Source organism: Apodemus sylvaticus, chromosome 1, assembly GCF_947179515.1.
Source record: "Apodemus sylvaticus chromosome 1, mApoSyl1.1, whole genome shotgun sequence".
Taxonomy (NCBI): Eukaryota; Metazoa; Chordata; class Mammalia; order Rodentia; family Muridae; genus Apodemus; species Apodemus sylvaticus.
The window spans coordinates 20,001,557-20,026,082 of record NC_067472.1 but is presented as its reverse complement, the minus strand read 5'-3'; the positions used below and the strand labels follow the sequence as shown (position 1 = coordinate 20,026,082).

General features: G+C 52.3%; 1 protein-coding gene across 1 annotated transcript in view; it reads right to left on the bottom strand.

Annotated features, from left to right (window-relative positions):
- The window catches only part of Slit1 (slit guidance ligand 1), a 144,410-nt gene that overhangs the window by 53,847 nt on the left and 66,037 nt on the right, over positions 1–24,526 (bottom strand). Inside the window, exon 5 of the mRNA XM_052185962.1 lies at positions 251–322. Within this exon, the coding sequence (XP_052041922.1) occupies positions 251–322 (72 nt within the window). The remainder of the gene's footprint in view (positions 1–250; positions 323–24,526) is intronic.

Sequence of the window (24,526 nt, the reverse complement as noted above, 5' to 3'; positions counted from 1 at the left end):
AGACTAAAACCAGCTGCTAACCCAAAAACAGCCAGAGGACACTGGAGAACTAGGGGCTAGGAACATGGCCCGGCACCCCACGGTTCATACTCCACGTCCCCAGGCCCCAGAGTGTACCCTCTGAGCACATCCTGGGCTGTCACACAGAGTCACAATCAAGGTGTGGCACTGCCTATTCCCTCCGTGGTGGCTTAGAACACACGGTACAGATAGGGGTGTGCCAGGGTGACCATCCCAAGCCTCTACTCACAGATTTTTGAGGTCTGTGGCTCCCCGGAAAGCTTTCCTGGGCACAGCCTGGAGAGAATTCTCACTCAGGTCTCTGGGAGGGACAAACAGAGAAAGAGAGGGCAGCAGTCAGGGGAGTCATGATAAGAAGAGGTCACTGGCCTCACTGGTGACCCCACTCCAGAGTCTGGACGGGCTCTAGTTGCTTTGTCAACTGTGGCTGAATGAATAAATGATAGTTAGGAGTTTTCTGTCCCGGTGGACACTGGAGCACGGCCCCTAGCCACCTCCCCTCTGGGCAGAGGATGGTTAGAGAAAAGCTCCTAGTAGCTGTGATCAGCACTGGCAGGCCCCTGTGGTTGGCTGAACCCCAGCTGCGTCGGAGGAGCTAAACAGAGGTGCATAGAAGGGAGGGTCCATGGCCCTCAGTGGCTCTGGCTTCCCCTCTGTGTTGCTGGTAAGGAAGCTGTGACTGCTGGAGGAGACAGAACCCAGTGGCTCGCCCAGTCCTGAACTAGGCTGGCTCTGAATCCAAGTCTACTCTGGGGGCCCGCAGACAGCAGAGCAGAAGAAAGCCAGGGCCCCTTGGGGACCACGCCACAAACCAAGGCTCTATGCCCACTTCCTGCAGACCGAAGAGTCCCAGCTAGCTCCTTGCTAGCCCCAGCAATTGTAGGAGAAGCCCAGGTTAGATCCCCAGATCAACTCTCCTTTTTGTCTTGTTTGTTTGTTTGTTTGCGTTTGAGGCAACTGATCAACCATCAGCAGGCAATTGAAGAATGATCAAGGGAATGGCAGCAGGTAACAAGAGCCTTGCAGAAAGGAGGGACAGGACACGCACACACACACACACACACACACACACACACACAGAGAGAGAGAGAGAGAGAGAGAGAGAGAGTAAATAAATTAATACAATGAAAAAATTGTAAAATCAAAGATGTCTTGCACAGGTGCCCATCCCTCTGCTGTACAAGGACACAATGGTGTCTGGTTTCTGTGAATCAGAAAGTGAGCCCTCCTCACACACCAAATTTTTAATCTTGACACTGAGAACCCCGAGAAATAAATATCTGTTGTTAATAAGCCATCCAGCCTGTGGTGTTTCATTCCAGTAGAGCAAATAGATTCAGACATGTTCAGTGAGGGGCGTGGCTCCTTGGGACCCTTGAGACCCCTGAAGGGAGGAACCAGTGCTAACAGGCATTCAGGAGGTGGTAAGAAACTCATCAAGCCACTAGCCACCGTTGACCCACAGGGAAGCAGGGAGGTAAGAAAAGATAAAGGCAGGGAGGTGGTGCCCTAGAGAATGTGGGGTACACAGGGAGGCAGCAACTCCAGGCAGCCCCTCAGCAGGACGCAGCAGCAGGCAGCTCACTCCAGGCAGAGCCTGGGAGAGAGTCCCAGGCTGTCCCCCACGTGCATTATCCACATAATCCTCTCCTCAGCCCTGCAAGAAAGGTTCCTTATGTGTATCGATTAGCCAATCAATTCAGCCCAAGCCTGCTCCGTGCAGACTTTACAGTAGCTTGCAGGGATTTACAGATCAGCAAGGAGAGCTGATGGGCAGACTCAGCAGAGAAGGAACCGCAAGGGCAGGTTATCCGAATGCGCCGTGAGAGTCACAGGCATGCCAGCCAGGGCAGAGTACGGGCTCAGTGCTTCCGGAGAGCCATGGATGGGGGATCAGCAGCACGCATGATCTATGTGTAATCTAAATGGATCCGAATGTCAGGAGTCCAGCTGGTTGGGCACTCAGCTGAGACAAGAATTCTCCCGGGAGTCTTTATTTAAAAAAAAAAAAAAAAAAAAAAAAAAAAAAAAAAAAAAAAAACCACCCGGCAGCGAGGCCTCAGCAGTAACACTGGATCCTTATAATAAATGGGTTTTAAATGCTTCTTATCACAGCATTGGGTCAAAGCGTGTCTCGGGAAATCAATTCTGCAAGCACTCATACCAGGGACTCATCAAGAAATGAAGGCAAGGAACAGCTGGGAGGCCTGGCACAGTCTGGAACGACTGGGCCAAGGCAGAGCCTGGTAAGACTGGCCAGAGAAGTCGGTGGTCCAAGCTTGGTGGACATCGCCCTCCGACTGAAGCTCCCAGAGTGCAGAGCGGATAGTGGGACCCTGAGAACTTTAGGAGGTAATCCCGCTTGGGAAGCAGGACTTGTCCTGGCCAGTCAGTCCGCAGCAGGAAGCATCCATCCCTCCTGTTTAAATGACCAAATGGAACAGTTTGCAAACCCAGTAGAGGCAGCATGAAGGCCAGCAGGAGCAGCACGTGTTGGCCGGCTCAAAAATAAATGAAGAAATGAAGAGAGCTGACACTAAGAAGTGGTGGGAAGATTTCAGGGTTTGACTGCTTCTGCCACGCACCAGACGTGGGCCCAGAGAACCCAAGAGGGTTTTGTAGCATGGACGCTGTTGTCTGTCATGCAGGACCTGGTGGGATCCTGTGAGTGCACAGTTTAACATTTAAACCTCATTTCCATGTGAAATGGGGCTTTTGTCCCTCCTCTCCCCACACGGCTTCTTGGTTGTTCCAAGAGTGGCCACTAGGGTGCGCCAGAGGCCTTCCCTCTGTTCGTTATACAGCAGCTGCCGGCTAAGCCGGGTGGTCTCACTTTTTGCTACATTTGACTTGCCCTGTGACACTTCTCTTGTCTTTGTCACCCCTCACGCCGACCGCCCCACCCCAAGCTAAAGCTGCTCATCTCCGCTTGCGCGTGGCCCGTGTGGAAATCCCCTCAGCACAGCCTGGACCTTTTCCAGCTCTCAGCTCTCTGTCCCTCCTCAAACTCTGGTGTTGTCACAGGACCCTCAAAACAAGAACAACCAGACATGTATCTGAAGAATAAGAGGACCCCTGGGAGAGCAGTGCATGGCCTGGAAGTTCCAACCAGAAGAGACCACATGTGCACTCAGAGAGAGAGAGAGAGAGAGAGAGAGAGAGAGAGAGAGAGAGAGAGCATATGAGCACTGGCAAGGAGGAAAACAGAGCCTGTCTGAAGATCAGGAAGAGGTTTCTGATAAGGGGTTGGAGGCAGCAGCAAGTGCTAGGATGCCAAGGTATAGCGGAAAGTACCCACAGTAGATGCCCCTGCTAATACGTCAGCGTGTGCGCTCACACATACACACACACACACACACACACACACATACACACGAGTTTCCTTTTCAGCACCAAAACACTTCAGTATTCAAAATAGCAAATACAAGTGTCCTGGGTTGGCATAGGGATGGATCATTAATTGCCGCCCATCTCTGTAATCCTCTGCCGCCAGTGTATCCTGGGGCTGGTGCACTGCAAAGACTCTGTAACCATAGCTGAACTGAACCAGTGAGGATACTCAATGGCCTTCCCACGTCCTGGCTAAAGGATGCAGCTCCAGGGACACAGACGTGGGGCAGGTAGGAGTCTCTGCAGTCCTGGAGTCCCCAGTCTCCACTCTGATCTGTCACGTGTGTGGCTCCTAAAAGCCAAAGCGGCCACAGACAAGAAGCTGGTCTTGTGGATGACGTCATCTTGATGCCGTGCTTCCCTTCCCATAGCCAGATGGAATACTGTGCATCTAGCCAGGGACCTGGGCAGCCACTGAGGAAGGTAAGAGGCTATCCCGGGAACCTCCAGGTAAGAGGCTATCCCGGGAACCTCCAGGTAAGAGGCTATCCCAGGAACCTCCAGAGAAGGAAATCTGTTCTGAGAAGAAGCATAGTATGGGTTCTATAAGCAGAGATTTCCCTAGGTTATCCTGTATCCCACCCCCAAGGACCAAGGACTCTGAGGAGGTAGCTTCCCACCCCCCAGTCATCTCCCACTGGGTACGGGAGCCCTTCTGACTGTCCCTGGCTTAGGCACACTCTCCAAGGGCTTGCTACAGCCATATTCCACACTCTGACAAGCAGGGGAGCCAAGGTCAGGACCCCATGTTCTTACTGCTAATCCCCATTACGATCTAACCTCTAACTGGTCTCAGCAGGCACGCAGCCTCTGAGGGGATTAGTGGGGCCCAGTTGGGGCCAGGTGTTGGGCACCAGCCAAGGCCACACCGGGCTCTGGGCCCTGGGCTCTGGCATGGATCTGCCACCCCGCTGCAAAGCTCTTTATTTTGTGGCTCTTCAAGCTGCAGGGGTTTTCAGCCCAGTGCAGTGTTCCAGGGACCTTATCGGTGGCCTTCTGGTCATCAGACTGTAGACCTGGGCCTGGAGTACAGCAAGCCAGGCCTGCCCGCGCTGAGCGCCGTGTGCAAGTATTTGATGCCAAGAGTGTGTAGGGGGTTGATTAGCCTCTTCCTCAGAAAGCACAAGTGGCTGTTACAGGCGGAGCAGAGGCATGGGAGAGCTCAGCCAACACTGCTATTAGGTCATTGTCATTGGGGTTCTGTGAGACAAACATGGAGCCTAGGGCTTCCGACTCCTACTAATTTGGGCCGGAGTCCAGTCAAGACCCACAGGAAGTTCCCAGTTTCTGTGGGTGTGTGACACTCATTCAGCCTGCCACAGGTGGCTTCTGTCCTGTACACGTCATCTCACACTGTTACATGGAGGGGATCGACTACCAGGAACCCAGAGCAATGGCTACACAGGCTGCTCGTGGTACCTGGGCCAGTACCTTTATGTCGCTGGACAGGTAGGTTTTTTGCCTTTAGCAAGATCTATAGCAAACTAGAGCATATTAAAGTCAGAGGGCTACATCCGGCAGAGAAGTACAAATGCTTTGATATCTCCACCTAGTACTGAAGCAAACTGCAGCTACTGTGCCCAGACATCGCTTCAAAGCAGCAGGGTTCCAACACCTCTGCTTTAGTGAGGGAGAAAAAAAGCAGCTCCAGACTTCTCTCCTGAGGCACAGGCTGCATGCAGGAATAGGGGAGTTCACAGAGGTGGGGGTAACCGGCTACCTCATTTACTCTACGGGCCTTTTTTTTTTTTTTTTTTTTTTTTGCAATGCAGCTGGATTTAGGGGCATGGGAGACACTGCCCAGCTCCATTTAGCACAAGCCCACTTTTGGGTGTCTGGAGGTGCAGGCAAAACACTCACTACTCACCAAGGAACTTGTTCTTACAGTGGGAAGGAGCCCCAGCCTGTAGAACTGTGCATGCAGTCATGGGGACTCCAGCCGCCAAGCTGGAGTAGTGTGGACATCGCCACCATAGTGACTGGTTTGAGTCTTTCTTCTTGTCCCCTCCTGTTTTCTGAGGGCCCAGTGGGCACAGACACTGGCATCTGCAGAAACCTCCCTGCCAGCCCACCCGGGGCCACCAGCTCTCCTGTTCAGCTTTCAAGCCCATGTGCCCAGCCCACCCAACCATTAATTCTGCAAAAACCTTAGGAAACAAAGTACGAAGTGGGCTGGCTCGTTACACCATAAAACACCCTGTGATGCTGACTTGACACTGGGCTGTTTGCTGGGCATCTGTGAACATTGACCCCCACAAAAGAAACACCCCAAAAGAAATCCCCCCACAAAGCAGCCTTCTCTCATAAGCTAACTGTCTCAGCCAAGGCAAGATGGCTCTGAGGCTGGAGTCCCACTCAACCTACAAACACCCAGGACACAAAACTGTTCCATCCTATAATTCTGTTGACAGTCAGAAACGGCGAGCTTGGGTCCCAACCTTATGGTGAGAACACAGTTCCAGGTGTTGAGGGTGGTTGATGAGGTGGCGGGGAGGGACAGAACATCTCCATCAGGATTGGTCAAGGCTACCCCTTCACCAGGATATGGAAAGTCTGAACTGGGCAGTGGGTGCTGTGGTCAGTGGCACAGGACTCTGGGGGTGCACTTCCCAGGATTTCTGCTACAAACTCCGTGGTTAGGTTCCTCACCATCCTGAAGAATGGCGCAGTGCTGGGCTCCAGGGACATGAGCTCCCAGTCACACAGGAGGATGGAAACATGGCACTGGAGCACACGGACCTCAGAAAATCCAGGCCAAGGAAAGGGAGGGTAGAGTGAGGATGAACCCTCAGGCAGAGGTCTGGCTGCCTTTCTCACCGTGTTTCAGGAGGCCATGAAGATGGGCCCTGGGTTGGGTTATAAAGTAAGAAGAAATCAGAGGAAAGGCTTTAGAAATGAAGACAGAGTAAACTATCAAATAAGGGAACACAGGGCAGGCACAGAGGCACATGCCTTTGACCCCTGGCGGTTGGGAAGCAGAGGCAGATTCAGCTCTGTAAATTTGATGCTAGCCTGGTCTACATAGCCAGATCCAGGGCAAGGCTACATAGTTAAACCCTGTCTCCAAAAAAGGTGGGGGACACCTGCTCTGCATGGGCCCTGGGATTGTTATAGTGGGTCCCCTGAGTGAGATCAAGCACCAGCTGATTCTGAGGCTAAGCTAGGAGTCTGTCTGTCCATTCATCCATCTGTTGCCACACCCCACCCCCACCCCCACTCCCACCCCCACCCCCATACCGCAGTCTCCACAAAGAGAAGGCTGTAATGAGGAAGAGCAAGGCTCTCACCTGTATCCCCAGAGGAGGCTGGAGGATACAGGTCACCTCTCCAAGGCCAAGTCATAGGTCAGCCCATCGAGGGACCAACGTCTTTCTTTGTTGTCTTTAACACTGATCTGTTTTTGTTTTGTTTGGGTTTTTTTTTTTTTTTGGTGTTTTGTTTCATTTTATTTTAACATGGTTAAACAGCAAGAGCTGTCCCTTTGTCACATGGCCAAGGGACTCCTGGTCGCTTGCCCTGGCTCCCTAAAGCTGCGGTGGTAACCTGGAGGCAGGCTCACCCCAGTCCGAACCCTGAGAGCTAGGACAGCGAGCAGCAGAGCTGGCCCTCAGTACTGTGAGAAACACAAGCCAGGAGACGCCCAGAGAGTTGAAGAAATCAGTCAGTTTGACGAATCGATCTTTGGACACATCGGCCAATCCAAGAACTGCCTTTGGCAAATTGGCTTTTAGCAAAATGACATTTGGTAGATTGTTCTGTTTCTGACACAGTGATGCTTTTACAGGGCAATTATGCGCACACTCCCAGCCTGGCACCAGGACACAGAAACCGTTCTGCAGATGGTCGACCCACCCACCTCACACACTGCTCGGAGCTTAGATGAGCTGAGCCCATGTGGGGATTAGAGCACTGAGGAAGACACACGCTGCCCAGCCTGCACACCCTTCCTGTTGCCTCTTCCTTCACTCAGCCCATTTTGACAGAGAGAGCAGACTCTTCGGGTGGCACCGGGGTGGGGAAGCAGGTTTGGAGAGAGAAAGCCACGGGCAGGAGCCACAGGGCTCAGTGAGGAGAACCTACGCTGTGCTAAGGGAGGAGGCTCTGCACCAGGCAGGTGGCCAAGCTGCAGCAGCTGACAGTGTGCGCCTCTTCAGCAAGAAGTTAGGACTCTAGCCAGTGAGGTGGGGCAGCCCATGCCAGGACAGATGTCGCGGAAGGAACAGCGTACCAGGGAGGCCGGTGAGCGTCATCTCTCTCTCATCCTCAGTATTATTACTAAAAGCCACGTCCCACTGTTCCCGGCTCCTGGAGCAGAGCAGAGTCCCTAACAGAACCCTGACATCAGGAGCATCTCAGGCAGAAAGTGGGATCTGCAATTGTAACCCTGGTCCCCTCCCTCAACATGACACAGAAGGGAACTTCCCCTCACAGAAGGAAACCGCCTAGCCTTCTCCAGGTCGAACACAACCACCTTGCTCCAGGGCCAAATATCAACCCTCCAAAACCCAAAGTAACCAGGAGAGCGCCAACGGGCAGTGCAGGGAGCTGTCCCTGGTCCTGAACCCCCGAAAGTCCTTTGCTTACACACCTCGGAGCTCAGCCACCCTCCACCTTCCATATCTAGTCCAGATCCAGTTTAATCAGCACCTTTTCTTTTTCCCAAACTCACAGAGATTCCAGCTTGTAGTATGTGCTAGACATCTAGGAAGTGCATGGTGACCCTGAGTCTCAGGACAGACTGAGTGTGCCGATCTCAGTCTACATCATTAAGTTTCTCCTAGGTCTGGCTGGGCCTACTCCATTGAGGCTAGATCGTCCCACTTGTCTATCCAGATGCAGCCAGTGCAAGCAGTTGATGGGATGGTGTCTGGCATGCTCCAGACACAGAGGACCTTGCTCATGGTCACGGCTGTCCCCAATGGTGTCAGTGCCACTGATGATAACTATGTTACCCATGGCATCTGTTGTGTGTCTGGAACTGTGCCGCATGGTTCATATGTTTTATAGACATGCCCTTTTTAGTTCTTGGAACTTCTTACAAAAGTATCCCTCTCGTGGAATTATGGGACTTGAGTGTGAGTGAGAGTGTGTGGGGAGGCAGGCCTTGGGAAAATGCTCATTCCCGCCCATGGGGTTGTTCCTGGGATCTTATGCAAGCTGTATTCTACTTTGCTCTTTTGGTTTAGGGATCCCATCTGTAAGCACACAAAGCAAGAATTTTGATGCTGAGATAAGCCCTAACAGTGATGTTTTAAATGTTATTTATTTATTTGTTTGTTTGTTTATCTATTTATTTATTTTTGTCTTCTGTTTGGTTCTTTTGTTGTTGTTGTTGTTGTTCAGAGACAGGGTTTCTCTCTGTCCTAAGCTGGCCTCAAACCCATGATCCTCAGATTTGATTTCCTGGGTGCCAGAAATACAGACATGCTTTACGATAATAGCTTAAAATGTTTTTAAGGAATAGTACATGTAGTTCAGGCTGGTCTTGAACTTCTGACCCTCCTGGTTGTTGAGATCACTGGCTTGTACCACCAGCCCAGTTTCTGCAGTGCTGTGGATCAACCCCAGGGCATTGTGAATATTAAGTGAGCACTCTACCAACTGAACTATGCCCCTAGCACCTTAAAGTTTATTTATTTTATTTTTTAGGTTTTTGAGACAGGTCTCTCTACATAGTCCTGGTTATCCTGAAGCTCACTTTGTAAGTCAGGATGACCTCAAACCCAGAGATCCTCCTGCTCTGTCTCCCGAGTGCTGGGACTAAAGACAAGGACCACCACAGCAGGCTTTGAAGTTCATCTTTTAAAGGGTATTAGCACCGTATCTATTTTCCAGGTAATAGAGGCATGGTAACCTTTCCAGACTCTCTGACTGCAGAGTCTACAAGCTAACCCACTCTACTGACTCAGCACACTAGACTCAACAAATGATGGACAGGAGGGTGGGGAAGCTTCCAGAAACACACACACACACACACACACACACACACACACACACGTCAGTGGTGACAGATGAACTTGGAGGTGGGAGGTGAAACCCAAGGTCGTCATAATGTGTCATCAGCACAAGGTCACATGACACTCAAGACCCTCTGTTTCATAACCTGGGTAATTATATAATATACCTTAGACATGTTCTTATCAAAAAATGGCATGAGAATCGCTGAACTGCTGCGCCAACTGAGAACAGAGTGCTAGTCACTATCTGGAGTGAGATCCTCTAGGGACTTCCTGCTGTCCTGGATCTGTCACTCCTAAACCCGGTGGGTTTTAAAGACTAAAAGGTAAGCTCCGGTAAAGGTTCCTGGGATAAAGGGCTTCAGCCGACAGCCTGTTTCAGACACAGAACCACACTTAAGCCTGTGTTATGCAGACTCTGAACATCAACACGTTGTGATAGGGAAGTGTCTTAGTCAGGGTTTCTGTTCCTGCACAAAACATCATAACCAAGAAGCAAGTTGGGGAAGAAAGGGTTTATTCAGCTTACACTTTCCACATTGCTGTTCATCACCAAAGGAGGTCAGGACTGGAACTCAAGCAGGTCAGGAAGCAGGAGCTGATGCAGAGACCATGGAGGAACGTTTCTTACTGGCTTGCTTCCCCTGGCTTGCTCAGCCTGCTCTCTTATAGAACCCAAGATTACCAGCCCAGAGATGGCACCACCCACAAGGGGGCCTCCCTCCTTGGTCACTAATTGAGAAAATGCCTCACAGTTGGATCTCATGGATGCATTTCCTCAACTGAAGCTCCTTTCTCTGTGATAGCTCCAGCCTGTGTTAAGTTGACACAAAGCCAGCCAGTACAGGAAGTGTCCAGGATGATCCACGGCTGTCAGTCACTACTTTCTCAGTGTCTCTGGCACCGCACCTCACCTCAAGACCACTAACTACTTCAGAGGCCCTGGCAGAAGAGATGGCACCAGGGTTCCTGTGTCCGGTACCCATGAGTTGAACAAATGGTGGTTACCGCTGGAAAGCTCAACAGAGTGGACCCCTGACCTTCTAGAGATGGCTAGTTTTGATTGACAACTCAATCAGAGTAAGAAGCACACAAGGTCAGGTATAATCTTTCCCCTTAGCCTCGTGCTGAACCGTGGGAGGTGTCAAGACAACAAAGTAAAGTCTGGCACAGGACCAGTAAGTAAACCCCAAACTGAACCCAGAGTCCCAGACAGAGTCCCCCAGTTATCAAATGGAACAGCAGGAAGTGATGGCTGCAGCTGTGGGGAACAGCATCCACCCATGCATGGCAGGTACAGATGCTGTCCTGTGTGAGAAGCCAAAGAAACAAGAGGGAGAGAGGGAGAGAGGGACAGAGCTGGGGAGAGGATGACAGCTGGGATCTGCATGCTCCCAAGGGCTGTGTAAGAGGCTTTGCCGCTAGCTGACATGCCACAGAGATGCAGAGATGCAGAGATGCGGGTGGAGGGTGTCCTTGAAAGGCACACTTGACTCCCCCTCTCATTGTTTCCTGGCCTCCATGAGACAAGCAGATCTACTCCACGATGCCACCCCTGCCACAGACACAGAGCTGTGGGGGTCACGTGACCATCGGCAGAAACCAAGAACCCAAACAAATGCTTTTTAATTCCTTAAGCTATTTTGTCACGGTGATGGAAAGCTGAGACAGAAAATTGCACGAAGAAGATTGAAGAAGGAAGGGAAGCTGGGGGAGAGAGAGAGATGCTACATGAGGGGTGTCTGAGAGAGCCCCCAGAGCCCCCTCCAACCTCACCCCTGGAGTTGGAGATGAGGAGTCACAGATGTGCAAATGAAAACCTCAGCATGTGGCTGCTAAGCCCCGGGCTTACTGGCCGGCTGGGTGGGAGGAGGGCCGTCCCAGACTCCTCTGGGCCTGCTGGGCTGAAGGGGATAATTTGCCCATGGCCAGAGGTGTCAGGCTCTGGCAATGAGTGTGAAGCCTGTGGCTGATCTGCCTCTTGCTTGATGAATCCCAAGCAGAGGTGGGAATGAGAATTGGCCTTGAGCTCCTCTCAGAATCAACTCTCCACCAGGGAAGGGTCATCCTGTCCTCACTCACTGGGAAGGGACAACTCTAGAGTGAGGAGTGGCAGCCTGAGGGGCTGTGGGCAGTGAGGGGGATAAAGGGCGGTAGGGATAGTCTATTCTCAGGGCTCTGGGAGGCTCTGGGCATAAAGTTCCCATTACCCTGCATATCACAAACCCAACAAGTTTATGTAAGCGCGGGTCTGAGGCTGAATCCTGCCTCTGCTCCTTACCCGCTGGGCTGCTCTGTGCCTCCCGTTCTTCTAAAGTGGGAATAACAAGAAATCGGGGACCATTAATGGTACATGGTGAGTGTGTGCGTGGAAGCAGGCTCACACAGCATGCCGGCTCAGCAATGCTGTCCTTGCTGTTGCTGATCTAGTCCAAATGTTCAGCATGGCCAGGCCAGGGAAGGCGGTAACCCAAGTAACGAAAGGGCAATGATTCAGTCTGGGGAAAACAAAAATCATCGAGATGTCAGAAATAGGTGTGTGGTGTGTGCCAATCAGGAAGCAGAGCAAGGTACTGCCAGAGAGAGAGAGAGAGAGAGAGAGAGAGAGAGAGAGAGAGACAGAGACAGAGACAGAGAGACAGAGAGAGACAGAGAAACAGAGACGGGGGGGGGGGGGGGCGGGGGGGGAGAAAGGACAGGCTACTGTCACCAGAGCGACTTGGGAGAGGGGTCCCGATCTGTGTGAGGAGGAAGGCGGAAGGCTCCTCACCGAGGCCCAGGAGGACACACTCCAGCAGAGAAAACAGAGGGTGGGGCGTTCAGGAAGCAGAAAGGGGGACTGAACAAAGGACAGGATTGCTGGAGCCTGGTACAGGGGCTAGCCTCTGCTGGAGCCTGGTACAGGAGCTAGCCTCTGCTGGAGCCTGGTACAGGGGCTAGCCTCTGCTGGAGCCTGGTACAGGGGCTGGCTGGCCTCTGCTGGAGCCTGGTACAGGGGCTGGCTGGCCTCTGCTGGAGCCTGGTACAGGGGCTGGCCTCTGCTGGAGCCTGGTACAGGGGCTGGCCTCTGCTGGAGCCTGGTATAGGGGCTGGCCTCTGCTGGAGCCTGGTACAGGGGCTGGCTGGCCTCTGCTGGAGCCTGGTACAGGGGCTGGCCTCAGAGGCCAGGGTCTGCACTAGGTGACTTGGAGCGCCTACCATCTGTGAGGCAGGAACTGCCTGACTCAGAAAAGGCTACTGGCAGGTAGTGACCCTGTGTTGCGGTCAATCACACCCTCTTAACCAGGAAGTATGTGTTTATGGTAGGGAAACTGAGGCACAGAGCTGTTGCAGGGTGGGTGATTGCAGGGGCAGCTCTGCCAGCAGCCCTCATAGAAGCTAATGCTGTGCGTACTCAACAGATGTACGCATGCTCTCTCTCTCTCTCTCTCTCTCTCTCTCTCTCTCTCTCTCTCTCTCTCTCTCTCTCATGTTTCTACAGGGACTGAATGACAAACTCAGGCCATCTAGCTGGTGTTGGATGAAGCACCCTCGAGCACATCCCCTGTCCACCTGGGCACCCCAGGCGTTGACCGTCACTGCAGACCTGCTCAGCTCCAGGACCAACCCCAGTGACGGGCTTCTCGGAGGGAAAGTCCAAAGAGTCACAGGGGAAAGCAACTTGATGACCTTCAGGGTCATTCCCATATATCCTGAGGACGCCTGCCTGTTCCACCAAAGCTGGCTGTGGCTTGATGTAACTATTATCTCCCCCGTAACACAGACGCATCCCTTGCAGAAAGATGAGCCAGGGGTTCAGAACACGGATTTATTCTTACTTCTCTACTTCTCGCGACCTTGAAATTCCCTCAGCTATCACCCTGTGGGGCCTGTTCAGACATGCCCCGTGAGTCCTTCCTGCTACCTCCTCCTCTGGACAGATAAACTATCCCCTCACAAAGCCAGCAACCCTCATGGGTCCTCTTTCTGTCCGGCCAACAGTGCCGGAGTTCCTTGATGTTATACCTGTTAGCCCAGGTTCCTGGGCCCTTGCCTGTTCCCAGGTGAGAGCTCTCAGCGCGGCTCTCAGTGTGAGCGCGGCTCCTCTCCCCTGGCTCCTGCAGAGTGGGTTGATAATTTGGTGTGGAATCGGTCCTATTTGTGCTCCTGGCTTTTTGGCAAAGGCGCACTGATAGTGCCTTCCCCTCCATTCACAGGAGGGTGGATGCAGGGCAGAAAGAGTGAAGGAACAGAGCCGACTGCATCCAGGCAGGCTTTAGCTCCGGCCCAAGGGCAGGGCCTGCCACCTGACACTCAGGCCTTCTCCAGGCTGAGTCTTCAGACCATGTCAGCACACCACCACGCGTCACAGGAGAGCGGCTCTATAAATGGAAGGTGGTGGAAAATCTCGTTCATGACTGTCTGACTACTCGACCACTCTCTGCAAGAGGACACACCACAAGCCAGTGTGGGAAGAGGTTGGGATTAGTTGCTTTGGTTTCTTACATTTACTTCAGGTCTGTGTGTCACCCTGGCCACCCATAAGGAACAAGAAAGCCCAGTTATCGAATAGAGGCATCTGAGCTGCGAGGCTGTTGGAGAGCATCAGAGTCTCTGCTTGGGTCGCTCCTGACGATGCCAGTCGGCTCTCAGAGACCCAAGGCCTGGGTACTGAGGTTGGTGCAGCCCTAAAGCCGTGTACATCTTCTGCCCACGTGCGTGATGGCGCCCTGACTCTCAAAAGAACCCATGGCTGCGCAAAGCGGACGTACCTGGCTCTGAGCTCTACGGCCCCTATAGGAGAAAAGTCCTACCTGGAAGAACACACCTTCCTCTCCAAGTCTTTCCACAGAGGAGCAGCACACACTGCTCAGGCCGAAGGGCTCATCTCGAGAGCTATGCAGCTCAGAAGCCCACCTCTGGGGCACAACCCCAGGCAAACGCCTGAAAGGCTCCCCAGCTCCGGAGTGTGCGAGATCAGCTTGGGCCAGAGACTGCCCACCACATGGTGCCTTTCTGTGGCAAAAGCCAGGGGTCTCGCTCAAACAAAGGGACTCTCGCCATAGAAGGTCACTTCCAGAGTAGAGCTAATATTAAGAGCCCAAGGAGAGCCTGGTAGACATCAACAAATATTTGTCGGCTGAATGAGAATTGTCTCGGAGGAAACCAATCACTAACTGATGTTCCCTGTAAAAACCATGTCAGCAAAACTCCCTCCAAACTCATTACAACAGCGACTAACACAGACGCCTTTGCTTGGCCAGCTGGGTGCTCTCTGCTCCTCCACAGCCAAAGCACTGCCGGCTACATCTCACATATGGGATGAGCGAGGCTCAGAGAGGTCTAACGGCTTGCTTGTTGCCACACAGCAAGAGTGTCCAGTTTACCACATGAATCCGGTCTGTCCCAGTCCCGTCTTCCACCAGCGTATGAGATCCTCCTGGGATTTCTGGGAAAGGTGGCAGAGAAAGGAACCAGAAGGAAAGAAGAACTGGGGAGAGCAAGGCATGTGGCATGCACACTTAACTGCCAGCAGCCGGGGAACCCCTGGGAAGGGGAGGAAGGACGCCATGTGACCGAGGGCGTCAGGAGTCTCCCCCCCAAATCCATCCTCTTCCTTTTCCTTCCTCTGAGAATTGTGGTTTCCTTTGGCAGTGTGCCAGAGAAAACGGCATTTCTTGCTCCCACTGTGCCCAACAAATGATAGGGGATGAAAAAGTTTCCAGGAAAAAAAAATCTCAGAGGTAAAGAAACTGATTCCATTGTGAGAAGAGAGTCCTCTTCCTTCTTTCCTCTCCCTCTGTTCCTGCCTGGCACCCCTGAGAGATGGCTGGAGCTCCTGCAGCCATTGTGACTCACAGAAGATTAAAGGTCGCAAGATAAAACTGAAGGGTGTTGCTGGCCCTGACTCCGGAGCTGCCAGACTTCTGTGGGAGAAGCAAACGCCCCTATCTTAATGAAGCCAGCTTTTTAAAACAGTCTTCCTGTGTGGTTGTTATACAGAATCAAAGACAAACCCGGCCAGCCTCGGACCAAGCTTTAAGCAACACGAAGGGTACACAGCGTGCAGCAGGACATGTGCAGAGGGGCCCTGCCAGGCACGGGTGGGTCTGCAGCTCCGGCCTCTGGAGGCTACTGCAGAGAAGCAAAGCCAGGAGGGAGAGACATCTCTCTCACACACTATACTCTCTCACAGGCTGGGCGGCAGGAGAGGGGAGGTCAGAACGTGGTAAAATGGAACAAACCTGGAGAAGATAGTGGGTACAAGGTGGGGATTTACAGAGGTGACAAGAGACACCTAGCACAGGCAGCTTATGCTGGCTGCCCTTCCCTCACAGGAAGTCTGCAGGGCCCAGAAGGCATCCGTCATCTACCCAGTGAAAGACCAGGACCCCAAAAGCATGTCACCCTGTGAGGGGATCCAAGTATCAAGTTCTGGGAGAACAGCTGGAGCCAGCACCTCCAGGGCCACTCCCAGGATAGATGGGGCTTGTGAGAGTCAGAGAAAGGTAGCCTTCTCTGTATGTGAAATCCACATCTCTGATGAACGTGGTGTCCCGGAGAGGGGATGTTTTGGGTGATTTACAGCCTATGAAGCGGTACATGGGGCCCTATATTGATCCATGCCCCCCTGCCCCCGCAGCATGCCTGCACAAACATGGCTGTCAAACATGGCTGCCATAGCTTTATGCTCCTGAAGACATCACAGTCTCACGAAGTGACGATTTGAGGCTGCGTGTCACGGCTGACGCGGGGAGTTGTACCCTGTCAGAGCATCCAGTGCAGAGGCTGGTCGTCTGGCTCCCAGGTCATTAACCAAGAAGCCACTGCTGCGGGCCCTGACTGTAGCCTCTGTGCCAGAGATTGCCAAGCAGTGCACCCGGGAAAGGCCCATAGACAAAATGCGCAAGGCGTGAATATGTTGAATTTTATTATAATTAATTAAACCACATTGTGTCGTTTTACTGTTTATTTTTTTTCCTTAGACAGAAGGAAAAGCTTTTCATTTGATGGAATTATTTTAAATACATAAATGCAAATGAACATAATCTTGTTAAGTAAGTTATTCCAATGATAGCTTCCTGCCCCCCAACATGCTCTCACTATAAGAGAAACAGGAGAGAGGATAAAACTCACTTGGTCAAGTGCTTGCCTAGTGTGTATGAGGCTCTGTGCTTAATTCTCAGCACCTCATAAACCAGGCCTGGTCGCACAATCTCCAATCCCAGCATTCTGGAAGAGGAGGCAAGGGAAAAAGAAATTCGGGATTATCCTCAGCTAACTAGCCAGCCTACACTACAAAACCTGCCTGAGAGAGACCCCTTGCTTTGCGGCCATGGGTCTTTGCATGGTCTACGCCTTGTGCAATCTCACATCTTCAGATACCAACCCTGAGATGGTGTGTCCTAAGTGAAGGGGAGAGGGACCTATGCAGGCACAGTGTCCTGAGTCCCACCCATGCCAGACAATCCTGCTGCTTCATTCCAGGTCCAGGGTTCAGGAGAACACGCATTCAATACACGAATACATCACACACATGCACACATACATACACACACTCACACTCACACACACACTCATGCACACTCACACATGCACTCATGCACACACACACACACACACACACGCACACACATATGTACTCTCTCACACACGCACTCACTCATGCACACATGTACTCTCACACACACACACACACATACACTCACGTATTCTCACGCATGCATACATGTACTCTCTCTCTCTTTCTCTCTCTCACACACACACACTCACACACACTCATACACACACTCATGCACACTCACACATGCACTCATACACACACACACACACACGCGCACGCGCACACACATATGTACTCTCACACACGCACTCACTCATGCACACATGTACTCTCACACACACACACATACACTCACATATTCTCACGCATGCATACATGTACTCTCTCTCTCTCTCTCTCTCTCTCTCTCACACACACACACACACACACACACACCACCTGGGGTGCCAACTCCACACTGTTCTCTCAGCTTTGCTGGGCCCTCCTTGATGTCAGGCTCCTTTAGAATCAGCCCAGCTGAGAAGCAACCTGACAGTGGATCAAGAACCCAACCAGCTGCATCCGCCTCCTCTTCCCTTTCCAAACAGAAACTGAGATGCCACATATTTTTCCTTAAGTCACAGAAACGCTGCAAACAGAAAACAAGCATTTCCTCCCACCCCCCTCTGCCTCCCCACACTTGTAGCGGGCTGGCTCCCAGCGTCCCCAGCGTCCCCAGCTCTCCCTGCGCCTCCTGCCTAAGCTCACCTTGCACAGGCCAGTCTGGCTACTTATTCTCCACAGCTCTGACTGAAGCTGGGATCCCGCAGATATTCACACTCCCCCATCATCAGCTTGAAGCTTCCAGCTGAGCTGAAAAGGCTTCGAGAGAGGAGAGCAGGAGGGCCCGGAGAGTCCATGTTCACACTCCCGGCTGAGAACTGCATCTCAAGACCACAGCTTCTCTCCCAGAACCGGTTCAGAAAAATGCAGATGCGAAGAGAACCAGAGAGGCGAAGGATTTGAGCCCGTTTACTTTTGTGCTGACCACAAGCTGCCAATCAGCCCTTTCATCTTCCTTTGGGTAAATTCAAACCACACAACCATTCATCAGCCGAACTTGCAGCCTTCTTGCCCCCTCCACACTGGGACCAGCCCCACCCAGAGCACCTGCTCATTTGTTCCCAGGGATGCTGGGGACAGAGGACACTCAGCAAGATGCAGCTGGTACTCCATCCCTGCTGAGCTGCAGAGGAATTCCTGCAGAGACCGCAAAAGCCCAGGCTAGCCTTGCCTCATGGGACCAGTATATGCCACACCCACCCAGGCATCAAAGGTCATGACCACCGCCCCTCTGTCCTTCCTGCCCCTGCATCGCTGGGCCCGAGGAAGAGCAGCCCCTAGACACTGGGCTGTTTCCATAGAAATTCCTGGTGGTGTTTCATGTCTGCCCAACAAGGTCAGAGGTCATGGGAATACATCTGGCACGTTTTGAAACTCCAGTTGCAAAGGTCTCGGTCACCACTAAAAAATTCACTGTTGAGTCACACAGGCAAGGGTTACCCCAGAGAGAGCCCCACCAGGACAACAAGTGGCAGGGTCAGTTCATTAAGGCAGGGGCAGTTAAAGGCGAGGGAAAATTGTTTGGAAGGGGATGTTTGCTGTTAGGAGCTCAGAAAGGTTACCCACTGTTTGGATTTCTTTTCTCTTTGCTTGCCAAGATGGCTTGCATTCCTTAAAGAGCTATGAATACAGAAACAAAGAACCAGCAAGCAAAACAACACATCACACAGCACACCCTGTCCATTTTGAGGAGACCCCGTCCAGGAAGTCTGCCGGATCTACCCAACCCCTGGCCACTCACAGACTTGTTGGTGCCTGTTCTATAGTCCACAGTGCTCCTGGGTTGCCAGGACACGCTGCAAGGCAGCCACGGGTCTTCTCATTTATTCCCTATTATAATGAGAGGGGAATCTGGTTTGCTTGGTGCACTGGCTGCCAAGTGCACACACACAGCCGCTGACCGGTCAGGGTTATCTCTATATTACCATTTCAAGCACCTCGGGCAGTTTTCAGTCCCATCCACAAATTCTCATCACTCAGTCAGCAGCTGACTGTGGAATCCAACAGCTGGATCACTACAGCTGGAGCAGCCCGACTTGGGACCTTCCACAAAACCGGTAGCAGCCAGAGTGTATGTGGGGTACACAGTGGGGGGCTCTAGCGCAGTCCTGGGGGTACAGACAGAGCAGATCCCAGTGGCTGTGTGTTCTGGAACTCTCTACGCATGCTGCATCATGTCTCCCCTTCACAGAAGCCCTGGGGAGAACGGAGAAGGAACCTAAAGCTAAGAGGTCCCCATCACTGGAGACCACGTGAACAGGACAAGTCACCACTCCCTGCCTCTGTGGTTATGGGCTGCAGAGAAAAAACTGCACCCTGGCTGGAGAGACCAGGAGAAGTCAAAGCTAGTACCGGGGGCATGGCCTCAGGAAGGAAGAAAGGCTACACTGAGGCAGAAGCCACCCGGGCTGGGACAGTGGTGACAACCTGCTATCCACGCAAGAACAAGCAGAAACACACTAGGCATCCTAGCCAAGGAGCCGTTTGGGGCCCATTTAGAGCTAGTGACCTTGACAACAGCCATGGTCCACCAAATACTTTTTAAAGCCAAAGCTGTGAAGGGGGGTGGGGGTGGGGGGAAGTGTGGCCGCCTAGGAAACCACAGCACACTATGAACACCCATCACAGGAGGGGCCTTCAGCTTATAGAGCAGCAGGGCCCTCAGATCCCTGAGGTGTGGGCAAGCACTGCCAGGGGAGGCAGAGTGGGCTATCCAAGGGGTAAGGGACAGGGGCACTGGAGCCTGCCTGGGGTGACTTTAGCAGGCTATCTCCTTGTTTGCTGAACAGAAGTCGCGAGCTCCCAGCATAGGGTCTCCAAGGACCAAGCTGACCCTGTGTGAAGTGCTGAGCTCCTGCCTGGCTCTCTGTGGCTCTTGACCACCATTAAATGACATAACTAGTGTGGCCACAAACAGGGAGGCTGAGTGGGCACCTTGTCCTGGTGCAAGGGTTGAGTATAGGAGATATTAAAGCTTCCCCTCGGGCCTTGGGACTGGGAGCCAGAGGCCAGGGGAAGAGCCAGGATGGTGGTCATGCTCATTTCCAGGAGAAGAAGCTGCCAGGGAGAGCAGGGGCAGCGTGGGGGAGGGGTTGGGACATCAGGAAGGGTCCTAAGGCCTGTGGAGTGCCAGAGCTTGCGGGCCCCGTCCCTGCATTCTACTGGGCGCTTCGGAACAGCATGGCCGAGGACAGTTGAGCTCAGCCAACTGTGGCCCAAGAATTTACAAAAGCTAACTTGCAAAACAGAATACTGCTTTTTAGAATGGAGGCCAGAAGAAGTTACTAGAGATGTCCTATGTCTAGCAGGATGTCTGTCTGTCTGTCCAACTATCCGTTTATCTGTCTGTCTGTCTGTCTGTCTGTCTGTCTGTCTTAGGCTGCTGCCGCCCCTCTATTCCCATCCCTGTCTGTAGTCCATGCCTAGCCTACTCTTTCTTTGTGCACACATGTGTGAGGGGCACCAGAAGGGAGGAACTTTCATGGTTATGCAAGGATAACTCCCTAAGGAGAGGGGCGCTCAGAAAACCTCTTGCCGAGGGGAAGCAGAAGACACAGCAGGGCTCTGCTGGCTGAGAAGTAGAATCCATACATGAAAATCAGGAGAAGCCAGCCCCGGGCGCCACAGCCGCGGCTCTGACAGACTGACAGCTAATTAGGAAGCTCTGCTTGAACCTCGCATTGAAAGCCATTTAATAATTAAATGTCTTATCTGTATTTAAAACTCTGTGACAATGTATATTTAGAGTGTGGCCGGAGAACCAATTTTCTCACTTCCATCCCCCTAAAAGACACAATATTTGAATCCCAGCATCTCCCTACATTGACAGTAAGTGACATCGTGTCGTGCGATTTGAACAGGGGACACTTACTAGCCCTTGGACTGAAGCAGCACAGAGAGTCCTCTGACTCAAAGACATGCTTCACAAGTCACTAGGCTGGGATCTAGCAACCAGGGAGCCAGTGGGACCCCAGCCAGGAAGTGGGGTGCAGGGGACAGGTCACCTCCTGGGTACAGCTGATAAGTGTGTTGTCTGGAGGGTAGTGAACGATATGTTCATTCAGTCACAATAACAACAACAATAAACTGATAACAATAAAGCAATATGAACAATAATAAAAGTTAACCTGCTTTTCACTACTACTGTGTGCTGGCAATTTTAGAGAATGTCAGCTGTTAAAATATTGGTCCTACCAAGGAGGCTCTGGCCACCACCTCACCTACCTGCGCTGCCTCCACGGCCTCAGGTAACCCCCAGTGCACATGGCCTGGGCTCTACGCTGCTAGCGAGGGAAGCCTGGCGAGCCACGGCTGGAGGAGGCTTGTGAGTGTTGCGAATGGCTGTAGGTGCAGTCTGTTAGTGCCGGGCACACAGTGTGCCTGCCAGTGGGAGCGGGACACGATGAGAGAAGGGAGCTCTGGGTGCCCCAGGCGGCTGTACGTGCTCCCGCTGGCTAGTGTCCTCCAGCAGGGAGCACCTGGCTGGGGAATGCCCGTTAGAATCAGCTTCTCTTCAGGGACCACGGAGGGCATTGCTCTCCCTAAAGCCCAAGCCACGTCCTGGGCAGCCAAAGGCTGCTTCTGTCTCCCTTCCTGGATGCTAAGCTCATTTCTCTTGCTACTCAGAGTTAGTTTCACCTCAGGAATGAAAAACATATTTAAGAAAATAAGGCCCAGAAGGGAATTTAAATATGGCCTAGTTCACCTTTCTCTTTTGGAAAATGCATAGAATCCAGAGTGGTCAAGTGATGTCCTGGTCTCATCCAGTTCATGAGTCAGTGTTCTTTCCATGCCCACCAGCCACATCTCCAGAAAGAGGCATCATGGTTGGGAAGTTGGGGGTTCATCTCCTGCCCCTCCCTTGGAGGCCACCACACTCTGTTCTCAGATTCTAACAGTAACAGAACGGATGCCTGGGCTGACAGTGATGTCATGGTCTAAGTGCCAGGAAGCACCAGCCTTGCTTTGGGATGGGTGTGAGTTTGCATTTCTGGGGTGCTGAGTCACAGGTAGTATCTCCCCTCCTGGCTGATCACAGTGGGAAGTAGCCCAGTCAGCATTAGGTAAAGAGGACATCAGGGCTGGGAATACATTGCTGCAAGGGACTCAGATAACATCCTGGGAACAAGCCCCTCCCCTCTGCTCAACTGCTGCCACTCAAAGGGGAGGTACCAACAGGCCAGTATCAGCGTTTACTGGACAGCAGAGCCAGGGGGCCTGGGCCTGAAGTACAAGAATTCCAGAAGACACGGTGCCCAGGAAAATTCCTGGCACTGAGGAGACAGACAAGGGGTGACCTTGGAGGCAGGTCAATCCAGATAAATGAGTTGTATATAATATGACCACTGACACACATGCTTGAATGTATATACTCATTCACTTATTCCAATATATATGCTCCCTGATACATGTGTGTCGATGTACATACTTACACAGACGTGAGTGTACATCTTCATATACACATGAATAGGCTCACCCACACATCCATGGCAGTATACATGTTCACTCAAAGACCCATATGAATGCACAGACTCATTCATACATATGTGCGAAATATACACAGTTGATCATGTATGTTCATATACACATGTAAAGATACATGCTCTGACACATATGCATGCTCTGTTCACACATACATGTGAATGTGTATTCTCACTAAAAGCCCTCAGTGAAACACCTCTACCTGCTGAGATCTCCGGGACCCCTCAGTCACGGATTCAAAGTCCTTTCTAAGGAGCAAAGCCCCATCCACCTTCTGGCTGTCACCAGCTCAGGGCCTACTTCAGCTCAATTCTCCCCAAACCCACCCTTGATCCTTCCCTTTGCTCCACCTATGTGGTCACTCTGGTGCCTTCTCATGTCCTACCCAGTGTCATGGGCCATCTAGAAACCATCTCACCACAAAAGCTGTCTCCACAGCCCAGAGCCATGGGACGCCTCCGCTGTCAGCCAAGCACAGGGAACCACGTGTGGCATCTCATCTAGACATCTGGTTGTGTTCAAGCTCTTGCCTGTGGAGAAATGGGGCCTGTCACACATAGAGGGGGCTCAGGACTGAGATGAGACAGACTCCAGGGCCCTCTCTGCAAAGCCAGGGCTGGGGCAAACTCAGCTGCTCACAGGCTGTGGCCTGAGGAGAGCAGGCTGTGAATCACCTACAGAGAAAGCACTGCTGAGTGCTCTCTCTCTCTCGCTCGCTCACTCGCTCACTCCCACACAATTTCCTGGCGGAGGCTGAGGAGACAAGATCAAACAGGGGTCAGAATCTTTCAGTTGGCTGCCCAATCAGAGGTAGATAAATCATAGGACATGAGGCATCTGCAGAGGGGCCTTGTGTGAGGAGCTCTGGGTGAACCAGACAAAGGCACAGGAACCACAATTCCCATAGGCTTTTTGGAAGCTCTGCTCTGTCTCTCTGTCTCTCTGTCTCTGTCTCTCTCTGTCTCTCTCTCTCTGTCTCTCTCTCTCTGTCTCTCTCTCTCTCTCTCTCTCTCTCTCTCTCTCTCTCTCTCTCTCTCTCTCTCTCTCTCTGTGTGTGTGTGTGTGTGTGTGTGTCTGATCATTTCACTGGGCTGCCCCCAGCAATCCCTGCCCAGTACCAAGACACCAGCATCTGGCAAGCTGGCCCGAGGGATTTTGGTCTAGAGACTTTTGCCAAGAGCAGGACCAACAGAGCCAGGAAAGCAGAAAGCCAGCATCACAACAGCAGACCCCAGAGAGACAGGTGCTGCTGCTCTCACTGCCCAAGGGTGGTCCTGGGTTTGGTTTGTTCAGCCTGCTTCAGAGTCCCATTGGTTTGGGGGTTTGGGGGTCCCTTCTTCCTGCTCTCTTGGCTAGGAGGAAGGATGCCTCTCCTTCCGAGGCCAGGCCATCCTCCTGATCAGCTGGTCTCAGCAGGATGCAGGATTCCAATCCCCTCCCCAGTCTGACAGGATGGCAGGAAGGATTTGGGACAGAGCTGTGTTCAGGGCCGGGGTCTCCCCTGAGGTGATGTCATAGGGTGGCTGCCGCCGTCTGGAACATGACGGGACCAATCATAGAGGACTGAGCAGTGCTAAGGAGACCGGGAAGGATGGAGGAGAAACAGGATGGACAGGAGAATGAATTATGAACAATCAGATGGATGAAAGTAGGCCCTGGCACCGTGATCTGGGCCCTGCCCAGTTCTCCTCCGCAGCTCTGGGTGTTTATTGCTAGTTACCGAGCAAATGTCCCTGCCTGTGATCTCAGCAGCAGCCCAGGGAGCACATATCTTCCAACCTGCTCAGGGCGTGGAATCTCAACATGCCTGCCTGGGTTTCTGGTGCCCTGCCACTTCCTTCATTACTCTGACCCACCTTTCTCCTTCTTCACTGCTCAGGTCTGTTTCTTCATCTGTAAAATGGGAGAACAACAAAACTAAGGGCTCCTCTGGCCCAGCTCACAGCTACTGTAACAAACTTGAGTTTTCCTGGTTCTGTTTTGTGTATTTTCAGCCAGGGTTTCATTATGTAACCCTGGCAGACTCAGAAAC